Source organism: Antennarius striatus, chromosome 7 (assembly GCF_040054535.1).
Source record: "Antennarius striatus isolate MH-2024 chromosome 7, ASM4005453v1, whole genome shotgun sequence".
Classification (NCBI taxonomy): Eukaryota; Metazoa; Chordata; class Actinopteri; order Lophiiformes; family Antennariidae; genus Antennarius; species Antennarius striatus.
In genome coordinates, this window is record NC_090782.1 from 3,598,684 (window position 1) to 3,618,540 (window position 19,857).

Here is a 19,857-nt window from a genome sequence, read left to right on the forward strand (position 1 = left end):
TTTTTATCACAAAATCATCTCAAATCATGTCATCGTCATCAGATACGGAAGAGGAGTTCCCTTTGAACCCAGCTGGGGGTGCAATTGTCGCCTATAATTACGACCCGATGTTATAGCTACATTGTAACTGCAATCTATACAAACTCCTATATGATACCAATCAATGGAGATAAGCCCCAAAATCTGAGGTAATTGTTGTAAATTAGTAACAAGCCCTTAGGGAAACAAATCCAATCAATCGTTGTTTACTTTTCGCGAGTGCCGTAATTGCATGATAATCTGGTCATAAAAACATTTATGCAATACTTTCAGTAGCTCCAGACATTAATTAATTACCCAGTAAACCTTGGGAATTCAGGATAAATGCTATGGGTTCTCCGAAAATAATGTTACCTTCAAATCTCTTTCAAAATCATCCGGGGTGAGTGCTCATGGCAGAACCTTGGATCTTTGGCCATTGTGATCCTGTTTATTCTTGCTTTGCATTGCTGTCCAATCTTTCCAGAAGGTATTTTAAAGAAAGATACATTTTTATCTTTGTGTCTAACTCCTGTTGTGTTGGAACATCCATTCACCTGACAGGTAACAATGATTTTATCAGATGTATTGCTTCATTGATCGTATTGTGTTGTAATGGCTACCCTGACTAATAGCAAAAGCAACGGGTGTCGTCGATGACGCCTGGCCCCATGTGACAGTGCTGCTGCAGCTTTTAAGGCATCCTGATTTTAAGGTGTCCTGACACCAGGGATGACATCAGGATTTTTTTTTTTCATAATGATAAACAAAATATATACAGTATTACATTCTAATGAGTTTCCTGTCCCTTTAAAATGCTGGATGACCAAGACATTCCTTTAAATTTCAATAACACTGAAATTATGGTTGTTGGCCCAAAACATCTTGGAAATGTTAGTTCTAGTGACATAGTTGACCGAGATGGTGTTGCATTGACCTCTGGTACCACTTTCAAGAACTTGGTGTTATCTTTGATCAGGACCTGTCCTCCAAACATAAAAGACATTTCAGGGACTGCATACATTCACAATATTTCAAAAATTAGATATACCTATACTTTAAAAGTCATATATCATGCTTTTTTAAATTCAGGTCATTCAGCTGCCACATGTTCAACTGTACTGTATTTGAAATGTCTTGCTCCACATTGATCTGTTGTCCTCAATATCTTTGATTGAATATTGATAAAATCACTTCCGGTCCAAAATGCTTTGTTTTTATTTTTCTCATTTTTTCACTTTTGTTTTTCATGACATAACTGTTAATTTTTCTGCACTATGTGTGGAGCTACTTTCTCAGTCAGCTGAATGTGACTTGTGGCACATTGTGTAAACACTAGATGACTGGTAGAACTGAGACAGACCGGTAAACATTTGATGATTTGTAGTGAAAAACACGCAGTGTTTGCAAATGGGACAAAATCAGTGGAGACAACAATAGATGATTACAGACAGGAAGTCATTAAAGCTGTGGTTCCTGACAATCATCACGGACAATGACAGATTGCTGGCTAACAATACGAGGCAGCTAAGCTAACAATGTTTAATGAAACATGGGATGTTATCGGAGAGGTATTTGTGAAGTATATTGAACTATTGATTGTTGAGCGCTGTCACTACGTTATCTACTGTACATTACCGCTAACCCTACAGGTGAGGAGGAGGACGAATGAAAGCAATGACACTAAAAACTGTACATACCTGTGTATACATTTTTATTCTCTTATATATTCCTCATTGCAATTTCTTTTAGTTCTTCGTTCTTAAATTCTCCTTATTCCGACATTTGTTGTAGTCTTTTTCTAGAGCAGTACAACGATTAATATAGCACTTTCCTCATAAGCAACTGTAAATAACATGAGAAGGAGCTTAGGACAGATGTTGAAGGAAGCCAGTCTCCTCAGGAACTACATCCTGTTCTGCTCCTTCTTGGAGCAGGTACTTACAGGTACTTATAGTTTCCTACCACCTCCACCTCACTGCCCTCAATGATCACTGGCTGTGGAGAGGGGCGTGCCCGCCGGAAATCCAGCACCATCTCCTTCGTCTTGGAGACGTTGAGCTGGAGCTGGTTCTGTTAGCACCACTCCACGAAGTCAGCCACCAATGCCCTGTACTCCCCCTCATCACCCTCTCGGATACATGCCACAATCGCAGTGCCATCGGAGTACTTCTGTATGTGGCATGTATCCGAGTTGTGCTTGAAGTCCAATTTGTAGAGGGTGAAGAGAACGGGGGAGAGCACGGTCCCCTGTGGCGCCCCCGTGCTACTGGTCTCCATAGAAGACAAACAGTCCCCCTTACAAACCTACTGGGGTCTATCTGTTAGGTAGTCCATGATCCAGCTCACGAGGTAGGGGTCCACAGCCATGGAAGTCAGTTTATCCTGCAGGAGCAGGATAAACTGACGATGGTTTTGAAGGCACTCGAAAATTCAAAGAAGAGGACCCTGACGGCAAAGCCCCCGACGTCCAGGTAGGAGAGCACACGGTGGAGGAGGTAATAAGACAGCGTCGTCAACCCCAACCTTGGCCTGATAGGCAAACTGGAGAGGGTCCATCGCACCCTGCACCTGTGGACGCATGAGCTCCAGGAACAGTCGCTCTATATCTTCATTACGTGGGAGGTAAGAGCGACCGGTCGGTAGTCGTTGAGCTCAGTAGGGCGTCCTTACTTGGGTACGGGGACGATGCAGGAGGTCTTCCACAGTGATGAGACCCTCCCCAGCCGCAGCCTGAGGTTGAACAATCACTGCAGGGTGTCCCCTAGTTCCAAAGCACAGGCTCGGAGGAGTCTTGGGAAGACCTTATCCAGTCCAGCCGCCTTATAGGGACGGACACAGTGTTGTCATCACCAGGTCTGCAGTGATGACGGTCTCGGTTGTGGTGGGAGAAGGAGGTCGTGGCGAGTTTTGGCAGTCCAGTGGTTGGGTAGGGCCACTGAGCTTCGCAGGTCTTGGAGTGGGCTCGGGAGGAGTGGCAGAGGTGGAAGGAGAAGAAGCAGGAGGGAGGAGGGAGCATCAGTGCAGTGGTCCGCAGGGCCGGGAGAGGCCTGGGACGAGTAGCCAGGAGTGATGGGGGAGCTGAACCGAACTGCTTAGTTTATTCGCTCGTCCACTATTCCTCTCCACAATGCTGCGCCCTTTCCCGTGTCCGGTGATGGTTCTTATCTCATTCCAGACGTCCTGCACCTGGTTGCGCCCCAGCTGCTTCTCCAGCTTTCTCCCGTACGCCTCCTTGGTCTCCCTCAGGCAGAGTCTCACTTCCTGCTGGGTCTTCCTCATCTCCTCCTCGTTCCTGCTCCTGAACGCCCGCTTCTTCCTGTTCAGGACAGCCTTGACTTCCTTGGTTACCCATGGTTTGTTGTTGAGGTAACACCTGACTGTCCTAACAGGGGCCACAGTGTCCACACAGAATCTGTAAACTGTATCTGTATCTGAAGCAGAATCTGTAATCTGTAAAACACTGGGCTGCCCCCTCAAGTCCTCCCCATGTGAGCCCACAATGACATCCCAGTCGGTGGTCTGGAAGCAGTCCCTCAGCGTTTCCTCCACTTCTGGGGACCACCTCCTGACCTGCCGTTAAATATCTTCAGCAATCCAGAATGAAGCACCACGTGTTCTAACAAAACACAAATGTGATTAGGGGATCACATTTCCTGTGTTAGCTTCTCTGTATTGGCTGCCTGTTAAAGAAAAGTTAAAGTACTTCTCACTTTTAAAGCCCTTGTCAGCCAGGCCCCATCATACCTTAAAGAGCTTGGTGCCATATTGCCTCACTAGATATCTGTGGTCCCAATATGCTGGTCTGTTGATGGTTCCAAAATTTTTTCAAAAGCAGACCGGGGGCAAAGCTTTCAGCATTAAAGCTGCTTTATTGGTGAATAAGCTCCCTGATTAGCTTTGTGAGGAAGACAACATCTTCAAGCTCAGGTTTATTTATTTATTTCTTCAGTTCATTTTTCTTCTTTCCAGACATGTTATTACATCATATTTCACTTTCATCAGTGCTGAAACACCATCAGCAACATCCGGAAAAAAAAAAAAGGGTTAACGGGTAGAAGCCATTGGCTTGTAAGGTTCCTGTCCCCTAAATTATCAACAAAACATCTCTCTCATTAGAATATGTAATCAACAAACTTAGACATTAAAAGTCTTCAACCAGCTCATACATTGAATTTTGACAGATGTTCATACCCTTATCCACTTCCACATATTAGCCTTTTACCCTAGAGTATAGTCATGTTTACATTCTTCCTAGGAACACAAGGTTTGTTAACATCATGGATAGTCAAAACTAGACGTTGACCTTGCCAGTGTTCTCCACAAGAATATAATGATCACCTTCACCTCTTTCAGCAGACAGTGTTTATACAAGAATTAACCAGTTTGTAGCAGACACTTTAACAGTTTCACATGGTATTATATTGTCAAAAGATATCAACGTGCTCAAAGTTAATGTTATCCCATGTTATCACAAATACATGTTGTAGTTTTTTTTGTTTTAGTTTGTTTTTTTTGTTTTGTTTTTTGTTCATTAGCCATGTTTCTGACATCAATGATGTTGATTTTTTCGACTGTTCCATGAAATACTTGACGTGTCCAAAATCGTAGAGCTCCCAATATTGAAGTGACTCTGTTGTGCTGATCTTTGGTGTAGTAAGAATTCTTGTCTGTCTTTATTGCTCATATTTCACCAACTCCTCTGCACTCCTGATCACCATTGTTTTCATCTGGTCCGGAGAAAGCCCCTTTGTTTTGATGAAGATCCCGCAGTTGTTTGTTCAAGTGTTGTCGATCAGCCCATTCTTCTTTGTAGTGATATTCTCATTAATATAGACATTTTTTCCTTTCAGTTTAAAGCCTTGTTTCAGAAGAGCAATCTTGTGTTTACGATTGTTGAATTTTATCAGCACTGCAAGTGGTCTCCTACCTCCAGATGGTAATGGGTAACATGTCTCAATCTGGTCTGGATCTATAGTTATCTCCAGGTCCCTCAGTTGAGAACTCACTTGTTGCTCCAGAGATTCGATGTCAGCGCTAGCCATAGCATTTCTGTAATTCCTCGGCTTGATTTTGATTCCAGTGATGATCACATCATTTACTCGAATGCTTTGTTCCAAATCATCCATTCTTTGTTGTCCCTGTTCCAAGACAACAATTTTTCAGTCTTTTTCATCCATGTCTTTCTGCATTTTCTTTATTTTATCCTTCATTTCTTCCAAGGCATCTAGCACCGGTTTTAGCTTTTCTTCCAACTTTTTATCAAAGTCACTCCATAACTTATCAAAGTTGCTCTTTAACTCACTCTTTAATTCTTTCATAGAGACCATCTGGTCTTTAGTATCCTCCGATTTTTCTTTTGGTTTCGTCAATTTGCAGAGAATAAGTGAGAGTCAGTCTGGGTATGAGTTAGAGAGATAGCAACAACAGGAGAGAGAAGAAAGACGTCTGCTCCCGTTGAGAGCCGGAAGTGCAAGTTGCAGACATTTATAAAAAAAATGTCTGCAGGTTGCAGACATTTCTTTATTAAAAAAAAGCCTATACTTAATCCATCCCAATAGCTAAGCTGTCTTAGAGGTAGGCTGCCGAGGAAACCCCATACCTCTCCATCTTTTTATTGAAATTCCATCAATACATGTGACTGACTTCTTTTCCATTTGTTTGCCGTCTCTCCTTCAGTTCTCCATCCATCTGTCTCAGTTTGTAGGCCCTTCTGTCTATGGACCTGCAGAACCCTGACCTGCGACTGTTACCATTAGTGGTAGCAATTGCAACTGTAGTTTTAGTTCTAGGACCTCCTGTATAGTAGCTTTCAAATCATCACAATCTCCATCCACATATTACGAATAACTGGATAAACTCTAAATGCATTCTGTTCTGTCTGCTTCTGTTTTCTTTGTCATGTATTTCTGTCCCTCTCTCTCCTGCTCTGTGTTGTTGTTTTTCTCTCACTCTCGCTCCCTCTCTCTGTTTTTTGACTTTCCTCCTGTCTGTCCCTGTCTCTTTCTCTTGATCATTGTCTCTCTGTCTTTCTACCTCTATCAGTCTCTCTCTTTCTGCACTATCAGTCAAAGCAGGTGGCTGCCCACTGTGTGCCATGGGTTGTTACTGCCCATAGAAGGGAAATTTTTTGTCTTGCCTCCGTCACCAAAGTGCTTCCTTGATCCTCCTCTGCCACTGGGATGTTATACAAGTTAGAGGTCAGATCCATTGTGCTGTATAGGTGCTTGCACGCAGTGTAGCCTGAAAGTCTGACTGGAGTAGTCACTGGGGTGTATCCCTGCTGGTTCATTGAACTGAGCCACCTGAAAGTATCATGCTTTTTATACATTAGCACTAGTGGGGAGGCCCACTAAATTATTTCCTGAATACCTCCAGCCAGAGCCTGCTACAGTTTCTGGTAATGGGGGGGTGGTACACATCAGGATGGAGGACAAAATGTTTTTTCATCAATAGGTTACATGCTATTTATAGTTTTTGCTTCAGTGCAGTCAAACACAGTTGGAGAAGATGTACATTTTCAGCACACCAACCAATTTCTCTTTCCTCATATGGCCAGTGGGCCATTGGTCAAAAGCAATGTCAGTGGACATGCTGTAGTTGCTGTCTAAGATCTGTTCACTTGCATGTGTTTCTCGTTGTTTGGTCTCTTCGGGTTCATTTGTACGTTGGACAATTTTAAGTTTTCCATAACCAGCGTGGGAGATATATGTGTAAGGGTATCATTTGGATTAATGAGTCATTGGATCTTTATGCCTCACAGTTTTGTCTATTCCAGTTACTGTCAATAGTTCTTCAAGTGATCCTGTCATACCAGTCATGGAATATAACATGTACAGTATTGTGCTCAGAATTATGTGACACGTAAGGGGACTTAAAAATGAAGAATGTATTGAGCAAAACACATATTGTCTAAATTTTGCAGTAAAGTAACTTAAAACTGAAGTACTTCAAAAACTACTGACGATGAACAACAGGTGTGGACACAGCAAGGCCCCAGGAGCGGTAGCTCAAATGTATCTCAGGTCTTACCTGTCGGCCTCATCTCTGCTGCTGTGTTTTTCAGAATACTCTTGGTCTAGGGAGGATGAAGTGCTTCCCTCTCGACTGACCACACTGTTACGTCCTGGGCTGTTGTCAACTGATGCTCTGCTACCTCCTGCTCCACCACATGGATGACAAGTGTTGGTGGCATCAGTGTGCTGCTTCAGAGTCTGCAGCTTGGCCAAAGGGATGATGTCGCAGCCTTGGGGCCGATGCCACACTGTCCGCTGAGTGGAGGCATTGTAGTAGTAGAAGCGTGAGGTGTTGGGATCAAACAGCTCCCACCACTGGTTGTCACCGGTTCGCTTGATGCAAACACCCTGCGGAGGGTCCCACACACACTCACCAGTGAGCAGGTTGGCATACATACGCTCCCGCGTGCGTGGTTCAATGATTTCCACCCACTCCAACCTGTAGAAAGAGTCCAGAATGGCAACTATTAAACTAATCCATCCATCGATTTTCTTGTAGATGAGATAACTGTAATTGTCTCATCTACAGCTGCTTTCTGCTTTGCGGGTCATGGGTGTTGCTGGAGCCTATCCCAACTGACTACAGATGGAAGACAGAGTACACTCCAACACGTCATTAGCACATTGCGGAGCTCTTAGTTACAATTCTCAAATTAGTTGGTATCATTGGGACCACCTGAGTGTGGCGAGGGTGAGATACGGGGAGAGTGTTCCCGGTTAAATGTGGTGAAACATTTCACTTTCACCTTTTTAATTTGAGAATAGAGAGGAAAATTCTTTGGCACTATTTTTCACTCTTAAATTGAAATACTGAAGTGTTCAATGCACCCATGAACATTGACAAAAGAAAAGAAGCTGCCGGATTAATTCACAAATCAAGATGGGAAGCAAAAATAGCATTTGTGTACTGCATATGGCCTGGAACATTACTCCGAAGAACTAGCTTAAAGTTTCTTGCAAGAAAAAATGTGCCAAGTGAGCTTATGTCATATGTCATCTTCCTGTACAGTTAAAACAGATGTTCTAAAAATGCAAGAAGCCATTTTCACAGGACAGACACTCCCATATTGCTCTCCTGAGTGGGCATCAGCAAAGTCAAATCATCTTGTTGTGCACTCACTTTTAAGCTTGTGTAAAGTAGTTAAAGCAAGCTCTCTTTATTGGTTTCCTTCTGTGACACTGAAGTTTGAGTTTTTTAATATGATTTAAATTGATTTCATCAATTGTGAAAGAAATGAATAAGAAATATGTATCATTACCAAATTGGCACTTGAAGTGTGTGATACCCCCCCCCAAAAAAAGAAAGAAGACATGGCTGTCTACAACAAAGGGCAAAATAAAAAAAACCACACACACATGGACGAATGAACGAACGAACGAACGAACGAACGAACGAACGAACGAACGAACGAATGAATGAACAACATGATTGAGAAAACCCCAATGTGATTTGTTGTTTAACAATCCTACACAATCTGGTAAAATAAAATGCAACACTTTTTTTTAATTTCTGGGTCTCAGAAGGCTAAATGACTTTAAATTAGTTTCTATGAAATACACAGTCAAAGTCATGTATGGTCCAGCTGGGCCATAAATCAGTTGTTGTTGAAAAAATTACACATTCCAGCTGTTCTATTTGGACTGTTGCTCACTGCTTATTTTTCATAGCAGGTAGTGCAACATGTGAAAAAACAGTTGCAAGAGGGCATTATTTAGGACTTGACTAAGATGTTGCACGTTTCCCAAAAATCCATCATGATGCACTGCTTCTAGGGACACAGATAAAGGCAGATGAAACAGCATTGTTTAGAAATTAGATTCCACGCACATCTGAATTGAGATCATGATTTTGTAGTAATTACATGTTCAGTCCTGAATGATCCCAGGGAAAAGTGTTAACCTGAGGAAATACTTTGTCAACTTCTTGTGATTCCAGACCCTCTAAACACATTGTACAGATTTCTGTGGGAATTAGCTCTACTTCTAACACTGGAGAACTTTGAGCTGTGGTGAAGCCATGATCAATGCTAGTTACTTTGCGCTTCTGACAGTGATAGAAAAAGAAGAAAGAAATGGTTCATTAGCTGTCAGAGTGAATACTTGTCAAATGAAGCAGAACAGGCTAGTTATAGAGGGATCCGGACCACAAAAAGTAGGACTGATTGACTATAACTGGTTGTTGTGTTTGTGTTCCAAATGACCCAGTTTAACAAATGAAACATCCTACCTGTGCCAATATACACAGGCTCTCTACCATTAATGGTATACACATCAAATGCTTTGGCCTAACAAAGAACAACGTGCTTTTTTCTCGTCCAGTTTTAAACCAGCAAAATAGGAGAAAATTGAGGAGTACTGTGCAGTACTCTGCTTCATTTAAATATGCCTCACTAACATTAATATACCAGTGGAAAAAATGTCAGTCTATTACACAATAAGCTTTAGGAACAGAGTGGAGATTTATAGTGTTTCAATATGAGACTATCTAAAACTTTGTTTACCTTCATTTAGGTCTAGTAACTGAAGCATCCATATCTAGAGTTATTTTAAATATCTATGAAGTCAGTTTACAATTTCATTTTGTTGCAGAATAGATAAATTCACTGTGGGATTAGCACAGTGAATGGCTGTTTTTCTTTGAGCTCCAGTACAAAAAAGCAATATTAACCCTTAGATGCACAGGTGGGGTTAAAAATGACCCCAGGGTTTGTTTTTCTTCAAAAACTTCAAAATGAAAAGTTGTAATATATTCATATTCCAGGTATTCCTCATAAAACATGTTTGTGACGTGAGGCCATTTGCATTTTCAAAAATGTTTTAATTAAATTTAAGAAATTTTTGTATCACAGACCCACTCTTCTGCAAGTGGGGTCAAATATGACGCCAAATAGTTGTTATAGAATCTTGTATGAACTTTGAATTCTTAAAACTTGATGTCATCATCCACTTCTGATGCACTGTCCAACCAACATACTTGGTGTCGGCAGTCTCACCACCCAGGTGGTCATTTTTACACAGCAGCACATGTGTAAGTCATTTATCTATTTATAAACATATTTTTTATTGATACATTATAATGTGTGATCAATGTACTGGTCAAATGTGTGGAATGTCAGATTAGCCTACTTTGTTGTTAGCTAACAACGATATATTTAGGTAGTAACACGTGTTAGCTAACAGGAGCCACACACACACAGACACACACACACAAACTTACACACACATATAGTGGTGTTTATGTGTGTGTGTTTACGTGTTATAGTGGTGTTTATGTGTGTGTTTACGATATATTTAGGTAGGTAACACGTGTTAGCTAACATGAGCCACACACACACACACACACACACACACACACACACACACACACACACACACACAGACACACACACACACACACACATAAACACACACATAAAATGGTGTGAAAAAGGTTTTTGCCCCGTTCCTGATTTCTAATTTTTTTTGCATATTTCTCCCACCTAATTGTTTCAGATTCATCAAACAAATTTACACAAATGAACACAAAATAGATTTTTAAAATGAGGGTTTTTTTGATTAAGGGAGCAAAAAAACTTGGATGGCCTTGTGTAAAAAAAGTAATTACCACCCCAAAACATAACTTAACTGTAGTTTATCACTCCTGAGTTAAAATTCTCTAGCCACACCCACGCCTGATTACTGCCACACTGTTTCTCAGTCATAAAATCACGAGGACCCGCCTGACAAGTGAAGTAGACCAAAAGATCTTAAAAAGGTGTACATAACGAATTTCCCCACTGTGGGAGTAATAGAGGTCTTATCTTATCTTATCTTGCTGAGAAGTAAAGAAACTGAGGAATAAATGAGAAAGAAATTAATTAAGGTCACCCAGTCTGGAAAAGGTTTTGGGACTCCAGTGAACCTCAGTGAGAGCCATTGTCCACAAATGGCAAAAAAAAAGGAACAGTAGTGAACCTTATACCCCAATAACCCCACCCGAGCCGAGCCGTGAGCCCAGACCAAGCAGCCAGTCCCCAAAGGCAGTCCACAACCATACGTAGGCCTCGGGCCCCAAAGGACCGAACCCCACCAGAAGTGACATTCAACGTGGAGTCACCACTACCCTCCCTTTAAATATGCTTCCCCGATCCCCGATCTCCTTACCCTGTGCTAAAGTGTTACCCTGTGTGGAATGTGGTGCATCAGGTGTCTGGAGGGAAGCACCTAACGGGCCGAGAACTGTGGCCTGAAGGACTTTTGTAGATTCTCCAAGAATGTCGTCAACTCGACCGTAAGAGAGAACGGATGCAGATGGGACCATCAAGAAAAAGGGACTGGGGGAGGGGCTCTTGCCCACCGATTCGTCGTATGCTTGAGTTTGGGGCCAGGATGGGCGTGGGCGTGCGACCCAGATTTTGCCGTCGCTGAGACCCTGGTTGTTGGCTTGGCAGATCACTATGCGTCGGGGTCAGGGGGGGCCAGGGGTGGGGGCTTCAGCGAGGGGTTCGGGCGTGCTGTGGGTTTGATCTCCTCGTTGCTGTTTGTGGTGGGTGGTCGGCCAGATGCTCCTGGCACTGGCGTACTGCTGGCTGGTACGGCTGGCTTGGGGTTGCCTCTGTTGGTGGTTCGCCACTTCACTTGGCTAATGGGGCTGTTTCGTTTGGCCTACGCTTGGACTTTGGTTTGACTGGTGGCACTGCAAAGTATCTCAGTGCGGTAAGAGTGGCTTGGCTGCTGGCTGTTGACTGTATGTGGTCAGTTGGTGGTGGTGGATGGGTGTGTGCTGCGGTGCCAGGCGGCCCGGTCAGGTGTTCTGGGCTGGGTGATGGGCAGTGTGGCGCCAGAGGTTGGTTTAGGAGTGAGTCATGGGGGAGGGCTTGGCTGTTTGGCGGCTGCCACCCCTGAATTGTGTGATGGCTTTGGGCTGCTGGCTGGCCTTGGTGCCGTTGGGATTGCCCTCCGTGGCCAGGCGGCCGGGCCTAGTGGGGTGGGCTGTCCGTCGCCTTCCTTCCGCGCTGTGGTGACATGATGGTGTGTATCGAGGTTGCTGTTGTCAGGGGGTGGGTTGACTGGTTGCCGGTGGTCGTCAATGGCATTCATGATCGCTGGACGCCTGTGACCGGGTTGGGACCCTTGTGGTCGTGGCCGGGCCAGGTTGTGGGCTCAGGCTGATTTGCTGGCTGTGATGCTCGTCCCTCGTACAGCCCTGTCCATGCCCATGCGGGCAGGGCCCACACCACATTGCCTCCTAATGTTCATCTCACACATCTCACACTTCACTGTACACAGTTACTTGTAGGCACATAAAAGGACACCAGTTAGGGCTTAGGGAACAGGTGGGGGTGGGAACGGTGGGCTGTATTGTGGGGCAGATTGCAGTGCTGTAGGGCATCCTCCCCATATGCAAACCTCCTGTCCCCCCTCACTCTCCACTTTTAATGCAACACACACTCACACTTGGTAGGGGGCCCTGCGATATCTGGATGAGTCTGGACAGCGCTGAGCTTCCCTGCAGACTTTTAATGGACCACATTCCATACAGAGTAGCACTTTAGCACAGGGTAAGGAGACAGCTTCCTCGTTGGGGATCGGGGAAACATATTAACAGGGAAGATAGTGGTGACTCTACATAGGATGGCACTTCTGGTGAGACTCGGCCCTTTGGAGCCTTTGGCCTATGACTGTGGACTACTGTTGGCGACTGGCTGCTTGGTCTGGGCTTGCGGCTCAGCTTGGGTGGGGTTATTGGGGTCCTGGGCTTGGTGGCAGGCGTTTGGTGATTGTTGATTTTGTCTGTGGCTGCCAGTTAGGGGTCGCTGGTTGTTGGTCGTAGCCGCTGACTTGCCGCGTGGCGGTAGTGACCAGGGGTGTGGCGCTCGAGTCAAGTCCAATTGTTGAGAACTGTTGGGTACCGTCAGAATCTGATGAGTCTCTCTTCAGACATCACAGTCTCATGCCCTCTATCTTCCTTCTGCACTGTTTTTCTCTGGTGGCCTATTCTACTGTATATTGTCAGGACCTCCACAAATCTGGTGTTTTATAACATTAGGTATTAAAGTGTAAGTTAGAAATAATGAGACAGCTTAAGTCTCTTACACTCTAACAGCACTGCCTGTCTAGCCACTACCCTGTTTGTGTTTTCTCTGTCTGGTAACACACGAAGGTGCAGCACTTCCCTGTCTGGCTCATGATAGGAAACTCTAATAAAGATTGACAACTTAATTCCCAGAGAGGGCCGGTGATGGTCACATGCATGCAATAAAATATATAAAAGATTTTGCGGCAAGAATAAAACAAGCATTGATCTCATAAAAAGTGGATCCTTTTTATGGTGTTAAACTATGAGAATACATGCAGACAAAAAAAAAAAAGAAACAAATGATGTGCTCACCAAACTTATTTATACGTAGGTTGGCAAGACAGAGAGACAGAGATGGGAAGGATGTGCAGCAGGTTAAGGTGATTAAGGATAGGGATGGAAGTCTATTGACAGGTACCAGTAGTGTGATGGGAAGATGGAAAGAGTACTTTGAAGAGTTGATGAACGAAGAAAATGAGAGAGAACCAAGACTAGAAAAGGTGGCTGTTATGGACCAGGAAATAAAAAAGATTAGTCAGGATGAACTGAAGAGGGCGTTGAAGAGGGTGAAGAGTTGAAAGGCACAACAGGATTTTAGATAGTGAGAAGATGCCTGAGGAATGGGAGAGAAGTGTGCTGGTGCCCATTTTTAAGAACAAGGGAGATGTGCAGAGTTGGGGAAACTACAGAGGAATAAAGCTGATGAGCCATACAATGAAGCTATGAGAAAAAGCAGTTGAAGATAAACTAAGGGCAGAAGTGAACATTTGTGAGCAGCAGTATGGTTTCATGCCAAAAAAGAGTACTACAGATGCAGTATTTGCTCTGAGGATGTTGATAGAGTACAGAGAAGGCCAAACGAAGCCGCATTGTGTTTTTGTAGATCTGGAGAAAGCTTATGACAGGGTGCCCAGAGAAGAAATATGGTATTGTATGAAGAAGTCTGGAGTGGCAGAGAAGTATGTTAGAGCAGTGCAGAACATGTATGAGAACTGTAATACAGATGTGCTGTAGGTGTGACAGAACAGTTCAAGGTGGAGGTGGGACTGGATCAGGGATCAGCTCTTTTAGAGGGCTACGATTCAATGATAAAATGATTATCAATTCATCTTCATGTATGTAACTTTTTCTTTAGATAACTTTAGATTTATTTAGATTTATTTCTTTAAATGACTTTTTAATACTTTTTAATACTCATAAAAATATATTTATTTGTAAAGATTATATTTACTTGTCAGATCTGTAACTACAACTCAATCTTTGTTACAGATCCATTCTTCAAGTATGTTTTGTAAAGATCAGCCACATTTACCATAGCTGACTCACTGGTCTTGTTTTCACTTCTTTGACAGAAATGAAGCTTGGTTGTTTTTCCTCCAAGTCCAGATGGAAACGTGAGGTGTAGTTTAGCATGTAGTTTAGCATCAAACTACAGGAATTATAGGTGAGACACACCTTGTATCACGTGGTGTGTCTTTTGTCTGTTTCACAATGTTTCAAAATCTAATTTTCAGGCAGTAGGTGGTGGTTGGGTTTCACTCTCAACCAACCCCCGAAATGGTTGTGGTTAGTGCATCAGCTGACTGCAAAGTAGTGGTAGGCGAGAATGTGGCCAAACTGTGTAGCATAGGATGGTGATGTGTAGGATGACTCTGGTGGTGAGGAAGATGAAGAGGGGAAGCTGAAAAAGGAAGAGCAGAGGACAAAATGGTGGTGGTGAAAAAGGAAGAGTGTTGCATGACTTTTAAGAAGGTGTTAAGACAGGCTCTGGGTGGTCAGGAGGTGCTTCCAAATGACTGGACAACTATAGCTAATGTTGATCACATTAGAGACAGGTAGGAGACTACTTGGTGTGTCATCTGGAAGGAAAGTAGAAAAGGAGACTTGGTGGTGGAATGAGGAGGTACAGGAGTGTATACAGAGAAAGAGGTTAGCTAAGAGGAAGTGGGACACTGAGAGGACTGAGGAGAGTAGTCAGGAGTACAGAAAGAAGCAGCATAAGGTGAAAGTACAGATAGAAAGTCCAAACAAGGGAGTAGAGTTTATGACTGGGTTGTTCAACAGGATCTTAAATAGTGAGAAGATGCCTGAGGAATGGAGGAGTGTGCTGGTGCCCATTTTTAAAAACAAGGGAGATGCAGAGTTGTGGCAACTACAGAGGAATAAAGCTGATGAGCCATACAATGAAGCTATGAGAAAAAATAGTTGAAGATAGACTAAGAGCAGAAGTGAACATTTGTAAGTAGCAGTATAGTTTTATGCCAAAAAGTGTACTACAGATACAGTATTTGCTTTGAGGATGGAGAAAGCTTATGACAGAGTGCCCAGAGAAGAAATCTGGTATTGTATGAGGAAGTCTGGAGTGGCAGAGAAGTGTATGTTAGAGCGGTGCAGGACATGTATGAGGACTGTAGGTGTGCTGTAGGTGTGACAGAGGAGTTCAAGGTGGAGGTGCGACTGCATCAGGGATCAGCTCTGAGTCCCTTCTTGTTTGCTATGGAGACTGACAGACGAGGTTAGACAGGAATCTACATGGACTATGATGTTTGCAGATGACACTGTAATCTATAGTGAGAGCAGGGAACAGGTGGAGGAGAAGCTAGAGAGGTGGAGGTTTGTCCTGGAAAGGAGAGGAATGAAGGTTAGCCGCAGTAAGATAGAGTACATGTGTGTGAACAAGAGGGATCGAAGTGGAAGAGTGAGCTTACAGGGAGAAGACATTAAGAAGGTGGAGGATTTTAAGTACTTAGGGTCAACAGTCAGAGTGTGGAAAAGAGGTGAAGAAGTGTGTACAGGAAGGATGGAACAGGTGAAGAAAAGTGTCAGGTGTGATGTGTTATAGAAGAGTTCCAGCTAAAATGAAAGGAAGGGTGTACAGTGGCGACACCAGCAATGTTGTTTGCTCTACACCAGTGGTTCTTAACCTGGGTTCGATCGAACCCTAGGGATTCGATGAGTCATTCTCAGGGTTTCGGCGGAGACGGGGGTCAAGACAAAACACCTGACACGATGTGTCGCGTGTTTTTGCCGAACATACACGAATCACTGTGTACGTTTGACACATCATGTCAATTCGTGATGACACGCCCCTCTTAGCCATCACTGGCTGCAGGTGATCACGCTACATTGATTAGCCTACTTGTGCTACAGGGGATTTTGCACACTCAGTAGTCGATTTATTGTTGTCATGATGGTACGTCATCGGATGGCTTTCTTAATATTTTAATTCATAGTAGCTATGTTGAGCAAAAAAAGAAAGTGGTTGAACGAATATGTGCAACGTGAATTTGCTTGTACAGTATAACGGAACGTGATGGGAGTCAGCGTTCTGCATGATTTGCAATGTCAAGTTGAGCAACCCTAGTGTCGCACTGGCAAAAATAAAGGAACACTTCCTTAAGCTGCTTAGAAAACAGCAGAAACAGACTTTGCTGTGAAAATGACATAAGAGTAGCACTTGCCAAGGTGAAACCACGCATATCTGAACTGGTCTCTCATTAATAACAGCAGAAGTCACACTGATTTGGAGGTAGGTCATTTCATGTGAGTTCATGCACTGTCTTGGTTTTGTTCTTTGAAAAAGGTGACATTAATGCACAAGTCATTAAATACACCAGTAAAACATATACTTATGTCTTAAATTTGAATTTTTTTTAAATTTTTTACTAAAGAAGGGTTAGGTGAGTGAGCATATCAAACCGGCAGGGTTCGGCACCTCCAACAAAGTTAAGAACCACTGGTCTAGACAGTGTCCCTGAGAGACAGACAGAGCTGGAGGTAGCAGAGATGAAGATGCTGAGGTTCTCTATGAAAGTGACCAACATGGATAGGATGAGGAATGAGTACATCAGAGACATGTTAGAGGTTTTGGAGATAAAGTCAGAGAGGCCAGAGTAAGATGGTTTGAACATGTCCAGAGGAGAGATAGTGAATATATTGGTAGAAGGATGCTGAGTTCTGAACTGCCAGACAGGAAGCCGAGAAAAAGACCAAAGAGGAGGTTTATGGATGTAATAAAAGAGGACATGAAGGTAGTTGGTGTGAGAGAAGAGGATGCAGAAGACAGGGTTAGATGGAGGCAACTTATTTGCTGTGGCAACCCCTGGAGGGAAAAGCCGAAAGGAAAAGAAGAGACACACCAACAACATGAGAAGAACTTCGTAAAACAGTCTTTTCATCATATGCACCAAATGTCTGGAATTAACTTTAAGCTGCCTTAAATCCAGAATCCCTTCCACCTTAAATCCAAAATCACTTCCACCTTTAATACTTTAAAAAAAACGTTAAATTAACAAGAAATTAAATAACATGACTGAAAAATGCCGCTTTTTTTTAGCTTATGCCCTTTAGCTGTTCGTCAGTCTAAGCTCGGTCTACCTGTGTGTGATTTAGTGTTTGGTTCTACAGTGACTGTAGTTTGTTCCCTTATCTCACATGTGTCAAACTCAAGGCCCGGGGGCCAAATGTGGCCCGCCACATCATTTTATGTGGCCCGCAAGAGCATAAAAGTTCAGTGTCTAAAAATGAATAGGTTAAAAGTGTGCTCTGACCAAAACTACATTTCCCACAATGCAGTAATTCAGCCCATTTTATTTTTGACGAAAAACATTAACAAAGTTAATGTCTTAACTTGTCTTTGATGTTATTTTTCTTTATTCTCTTGGATAAAATGATCCTTGATTAATGGAGTTCTGTGGGTTTAATAACCTGACAAATTAAAAAGATTCATGTTATAACAGAAACAAACGAACACGTTTTTTCTGTGTAACTGTAATGTTTGTAACTTGAATAAGTAGTAAATTTTCATTCATTTTCTAAAGTTTCATCTGAAGTAGCGGATCACCGGGAGCTGGAGCCTAACTCAGCTGACATAGAGCGTGAGGTGGGGGACACTCCGGGCACGACACCAGTGCACCGCGGAGCTACACACAAAGACGAGCAACCATGCACACACACAGGCTCACTCCTACGGGCAATTTGGGACCAGCCAATCAATCTGAAGTGCATGCTTTTGGAGGTGGGAGGAAGCTGGAGAACCTGGAGAGAACCCACGCAGACACAAGCAGAGCATGCGAACTCCGCACAGAGCGGGACTCGAACCCGGACCCACTGTGCTGTGAGGCGACAACGCTACCCACTGCGCCACCCAGTAAAATTTAGAGTTACTTAACATTAAGGAGGTGTTACACTAAGTTACATTTAGTTACATTTAGTTACATTTATAAATTACATCTGGCCCTTTGAGGACAGCAGTTATGCTGATGTGGCCCTCGGTGGAAATGAGTTTGACACCCCTGCCTTATCTGGTCCTTTGTGTGATGTGTGTTCTTTCTGTCTCCCTGGGAGAAGAGTTCTTGAAACTCATGGAACTTGTTAATAGCTAAATGTATAAGTGAATGAATGAATGAATGAATAATAAATAAATAAACAAACAAACAAACATAGCGACGGTGCTGGAAGGCTGACAGCACGGGGTTCCCACTTGGGCTTCCTCTCATGGGAGGCGCCTCCATCTATCATGAGGATGAGGGTGGCTTCAATGAAGGCTTGGTATCCCGTGCCTGTCTAAGCATCAGCTCCCACTGCTCACTTGTCAATGGGTGGGTTTCCGTCACTCGGCCTCTGTGGAGATGCATTCATGTAAAGACACGCCTGTTCACAACGACAGGTGCAGCAGCAGCATCATCGTCATCATCATCACCATCATCATCCAGCCATACAGAGCCTCCCTCTTCTGTTCTTTCCACCTTGACAAGTGACCAGAGAAAAATGCCCATTCCAGCAACCCACACCCCACTCGATGTTCTCAAAATAAGCAGTTACGTGTAATTGTATTTTCATCCACCGAAGAGTGAACCTGTGAGCCAGGCGTGAACCGAGCTAACGGTCGCGTCAGCACGGCAACCGAACGATGCGCTGTTAGCCGAGCTGGGCTGCTAGCCCGGAGCTATTCTTGTAAAACAACCAGAGAAGACACAACGTGGGTGTTCGTGGGCTCACCTTTCTGCCATCTTCACGGCGCTCCTTAAAATCCGTTCACAATTAACCCTACACGATCTGCCATGTCGCCGCAGTCACTCCTTCAGCCAGGGATTCTCACGTCCGGTTATAATTTTCACAATAAAATCCTCCAAACAAAGGTCTATTCGGCGGTTCCCTTTTTTTAAATGGGTTGCCACAGCGAGTAACATCTTACATCCGGTCATGATTTTCACAGTAAAAGAGAGCGAAAGAGCTCTCAGTACAGCTCTGCACTGATTTTTTTTTGGTGTGTGTGTGTGGGGGGGGGGGGGGTTGTTGTTGGACAAAGTGAGTAAATAAGGGAAAGTGTAAAAAAAACATTCTTCCTGCCGTCTTATCTCTTGCACAGTCAGAAAAAATACAATTAATAAAATGATGACATGTGGACATATCTGTGCTACAGGTCCAACAGATTAATGACCTCAGAAGAATGTGAGATTATTGGGAAAAAAATGATTTGTCAAATAGTAAGAGCAGAAAATAGTCAGAGGAAACTGATGCAGATGTTTCAGGCAACTACTTTGATACTGTACAACTGAGTATTGGCAGCTGAGACGCAAGTATCTCAGATGGACCAAACATCATCACCTGCACAACAATAGGATGTTGGTTCTCTGAACCTCCTCAGTGCGAATGTAGCTGCTTCCAAACTGAAGACTAAGAATAGAGTCTGAAAACATTAAATAACAAAATTGTTAGACTCGTCTAAGTTCACGAACAGGCCACAGATGTTGAAAACTGACA

The 19,857-nt window shown here is 43.4% G+C and overlaps 1 protein-coding gene across 1 annotated transcript in view; it reads right to left on the bottom strand.

Moving 5' to 3' along the window:
* arhgap39 (Rho GTPase activating protein 39) overlaps positions 1 to 19,176 on the bottom strand; it is a 60,265-nt gene extending 41,089 nt beyond the window's left edge. Inside the window, exons 1-2 of the mRNA XM_068319086.1 lie at positions 19,093 to 19,176; positions 7,051 to 7,473 (exon numbers count right to left, since the gene is read on the bottom strand). Of these exons, the coding sequence (XP_068175187.1) occupies positions 7,051 to 7,473; positions 19,093 to 19,103 (434 nt within the window). The 5' untranslated portion in view covers positions 19,104 to 19,176. The remainder of the gene's footprint in view (positions 1 to 7,050; positions 7,474 to 19,092) is intronic.
* Between the last annotated feature and the right edge of the window lie 681 nt (positions 19,177 to 19,857).